The sequence below is a fragment of the Rhodamnia argentea genome, chromosome 9, assembly GCF_020921035.1.
Source record: "Rhodamnia argentea isolate NSW1041297 chromosome 9, ASM2092103v1, whole genome shotgun sequence".
Lineage (NCBI taxonomy): Eukaryota > Viridiplantae > Streptophyta > Magnoliopsida > Myrtales > Myrtaceae > Rhodamnia > Rhodamnia argentea.
Window position 1 is genome coordinate 11,490,497 of NC_063158.1, and position 3,954 is coordinate 11,494,450.

The 3,954-nt window shown below is 47.4% G+C and overlaps 1 protein-coding gene across 1 annotated transcript; it reads right to left on the reverse strand.

Moving 5' to 3' along the window:
* Positions 1-2,801: 2,801 nt before the first annotated feature.
* Positions 2,802-3,314, reverse strand: LOC125316432. Its single transcript, XM_048284758.1, has one exon. It carries the CDS (start codon positions 3,312-3,314, stop codon positions 2,802-2,804), a length of 513 nt encoding a protein of 170 aa, XP_048140715.1.
* Positions 3,315-3,954: the final 640 nt, after the last annotated feature.

A 3,954-nucleotide genomic window follows, 5' to 3' on the forward strand; every position in this document is an offset into this window, starting at 1 on the left:
CACCTTTAAAATTTGAAAATAGGGTTTGAGCTTTTGTAGGTACACTAGCAATCCTAGGTCTTCAGAATGGCACCCTCACCTTTAAAATTTGAAAATATGGTTTGAGCTTCTGCAGGTACACTAGTAATCCTAGGTCCTCAGAATGGCACCCTCACTTTTTAAATTTTAAAATAGGGTTTGAGCTTCTGTAGGTTCACTAGTAATCCTAGGTCCTCAGAATGGCACCCTCACCTTTAAAATTTGAAAATTGGGTTTGAGGTTCTGCAGTTACTCTAGTAATCCTAGGTCCTCGTAATAGCACCCTTCCCTTTTAATTGGTGAACTCCTTCCTATAGGATAGCCAACCCCTTTTGATAGGCGAGTCCCCAGTGGATAGCCAACCCGTTTAATCGGCGAACTCCTTCCTATAGGATAGCCAACCCTTTTAATCGGCGAACTCCTTCCTACGGGATAGCAACCCTTTTAATTGGCGAACTCCTTCCTACAGGATATCCAACCCCATTTTAATCGGCGAACTCCTTCCTACGGGATAGCCAATCCCTTTTTAATAGGTAAATCCCTTTGTTACAAGGGTAAACCTTTCCGGATGGTGAACTCCTTCCTACATGATAGCCAATCTTATTCTAAATGGTGAATTCCTTCTTACAAGATAGCCAACCCCATTTTAATCGGCAAACTCCTTCCTACGGGATAGCCAATCTCTTTTTAATAGGTAAATCCCTTTGTTACAAGGGTAAACCTTTCTAGATGGTGAACTCCTTCCTACGGGATAGCCAATCATATTCTAAATGGTGAATTCCTTCTTACGGGATAGCCAACTCCATTTTAATCGGCGAACTCCTTCCTATAGGATAGCCAATCCCTTTTTAATAGGTAAATCCCTTTGTTACAAGGGTAAACCTTTCCGGATGGTGAACTCCTTCCTATAAGATAGCCAATCTTATTCTAAATGGTGAATTCCTTCCTATAGGATAGCCGATTTCCGGATGGTGAATTCCTTCCTACGGGATAGCCAATCTCATTTTAATAGGTAAACCCCTTTGTTACAAGGGTAAACCTTTCTCCCAACCTTCAAACCGCCACTCGACATCGGATGAATGTTGATCACTATGAAACCTCGCAAATCATTCAAAGGTAATGCACTTGTCCTCTCAACCCTCGATCAACAATTTTCAGACCTATGACATGTAAGCTACGGGTAAATCTCTCTCTCTCCTTTTTTCACTTTCACATAAAAATGAGCCGAAATAATCCATACGTAGAATTTTGGGCTTCAACGGCAAAGGTAAGGCGATTGAATGTCGAAACTTGTTGTCACGCCCCGTGTCCTCCGAGCGCGCCAACATCCCACGTTGTCGAAGAAATCTCGCAACTCACCGGGATCGCAAACGGACGTAAAACATGCGAGATGCAAATGCAAGCGGAAGCAATGAAAACAAACCCGACAATGAATATAGAATGACCTTAGAACATAACACCAAAATACATATAACATAGCCCGATAAGTTCAAGGTTCATACGGACCACCGGAAAGAAAATGACTATGACTCAAGGATACGGCACGGGGACACAAAAGGAAACTCCCTAAACATAACCACTCGTCGACACATGAGGGTCCAAAAGTAGGGATAAGGACCTCTACACACCTAAGGGTCGGGCGTCATCATCAGAAGTAAACTCGGCAGGGGAGCGTACTCCGGGGAGAAACTCGTCACGATGACTTCGCTAAACGCCCGCTCGGGCTCCTCCCATGGCTCTTCCTCTGGCACCTCTTCCGGGTCCTCCTCTAGGTCAGACGCCTCCTCGGGTATCGGCTCTTCTTCTGGTTCGGACTCCTCTTTGGGTTCCTCCATCCAGATAGGGACATTCTATAGGGTGCCTTAGATATCGGTTCCGTCCCAGGGGCTAACTCAATAGAGAATTCCGTTTCTCTCTCGGGTGGTAATCCAGGTAAATCTTGAGGAAAGACATCGGGGTATTCACATACTACCGATATGTTTTCCAACTTAGGTTCTTCCACCGTCGGATCCAACACAACCGCTAAATAGGCCTCACATCCATCATCCATCAACTTAGTCACCTCAAGTGACGAGATCAAAGGGATCGAGGTTCCTCCCCGACTCCCGACAAAGTCAAATCTAGGGCGACCAATAGGAAAGAATTGAATCGCCCTGCTACCACAATCAACCACAGCCTTTAATTTGCCTAACCAATCCATCCCAACAATAACATCAAAGTCATACATGGGCAACACAGCAAGATCGATTAGTTCTTCACTATCGCCAATCACTATCTTACAGTTCTGACACCCTAAGGAAACCAACGCTTCATTCTTTAAGGGTGTAGCCACATGCAATACTACTTCCAACGGTTTTAACTCTATTCCGATCAAATCAGCAAATTGAGCAGACACGAATGAATGCGAAGCTCCAGGGTCAAACAAAGCATATGCAGCATGACCACGAGAAGAACCGTACTGTGACTACGCCGAGCGCATTCTCAGCATCCTTTCGCGCCACAAAGATAGACTCTTCCTTGCGCCGGCGGTCGGTTCCGGCTCCCTTAAGGAGCAACTCCAATCCGAAGCCCTCCCCTGCGGCCTTACCATCTCGTGGAAAATCTCCGAGGAGCTTTCTCGGTGCTTGCCCGACATGGTGGCCCATCTTGCCACATCTCGAAACAGGCACCTCCCCCGACCGGGGCAAGGTCCATTTCCATGTCGCCTTCCACGAGACGACGACGGTTCCAGGTTGTTCGGGCGAGTCGGCTTCCCAATTCCTTTCTTCCTTTGGAGGAACAAATCACCCGTTGTTCATCATTGGCCTCTTCCCAAAGTTACGATTGTCCCTCCGAGGAACGAACCGCGGTCCAGGGGCGATTTTCCTTCTTTCCCTCATGTCCCTTTCAATCGGTTGGCCCCGCCTATATAGCTCCTCATAGTTCTGCAGTCCAAAGCCACCCGGTTGGCTACGGAGGTCGAGTTGTAGCCCATCTCTGAATCTTCTTGCCTTATCCAAAGGATTATCAACCATCCGCGAAGCATACTTAGATAGCCTTGCAAACTCCGCTTCATATTGCTCGATTGTCATGTTGCCTTGACGCAAGTTCTGAAATTCAACTAACTTCTGCTCCCGAGCAGCTGCAGAGAAGAACTTCCCAATGAATGCCTCGGAGAATGCATTCCAATTAGGCACCACTCCTTCAGGGAAAACGGTCACTCTCGTAGCCCTCCACCAATCATGGGCAATCTCTTGGAGTTGGTACACCGCCAATGTCACTTTTTCAGCGTCGAACATCCTAGAACCGTAAAGCATTTCTCAATCTCCTCAATCCAACGAGGAGCCATCTCCTGGTCTCCTTTCCCGTCAAACCTAGGTGGCTTCGGTTTGAAATTGCTCCACCATCGACCCATGGCCCTATGAGGGTTCTCTTGAGCAGGAGCATTACCACCTCCATTTCCCCGGCCATTGTTTCCATTATTCCCATTGTTCCCTAACGTCGCATTAATCGCAAAGCAACGGCGGCCTCAGCAGCTTGAGCTATTATCGTGGCCCTATCCTCGACTTGTTGTGCCGCGAGGCGGCTCTTTCCCGAGCCCCGCCTACCCATCAACTCTCCTATCTGCTCCAAGGTCCTAATCACACCGTCCAGCCTTGGATCTTCTACTGGTGGGGCCCTCGAGCTAGACGCTCCTCTAGTACCTCTATTGCGGTTGCTCATCTCAGCAAGGTTTCACTACACCTGATAACTACAATTTTTCCGAGGGATCGGGGCCTAAGCCAAACACTCACGTCTATCTACCAACAACTAACATTTCGGGATCCCTCACAATCATTAGGCAGACAAACCAGTAGGTACTCAATCAAGCATACCAGGCCAAGAAAAACAAATCATGGCATCTCAAGCAACCATGGCATCACAACAAAGATTCTCGATTGTACCTGCGGTCTAGCC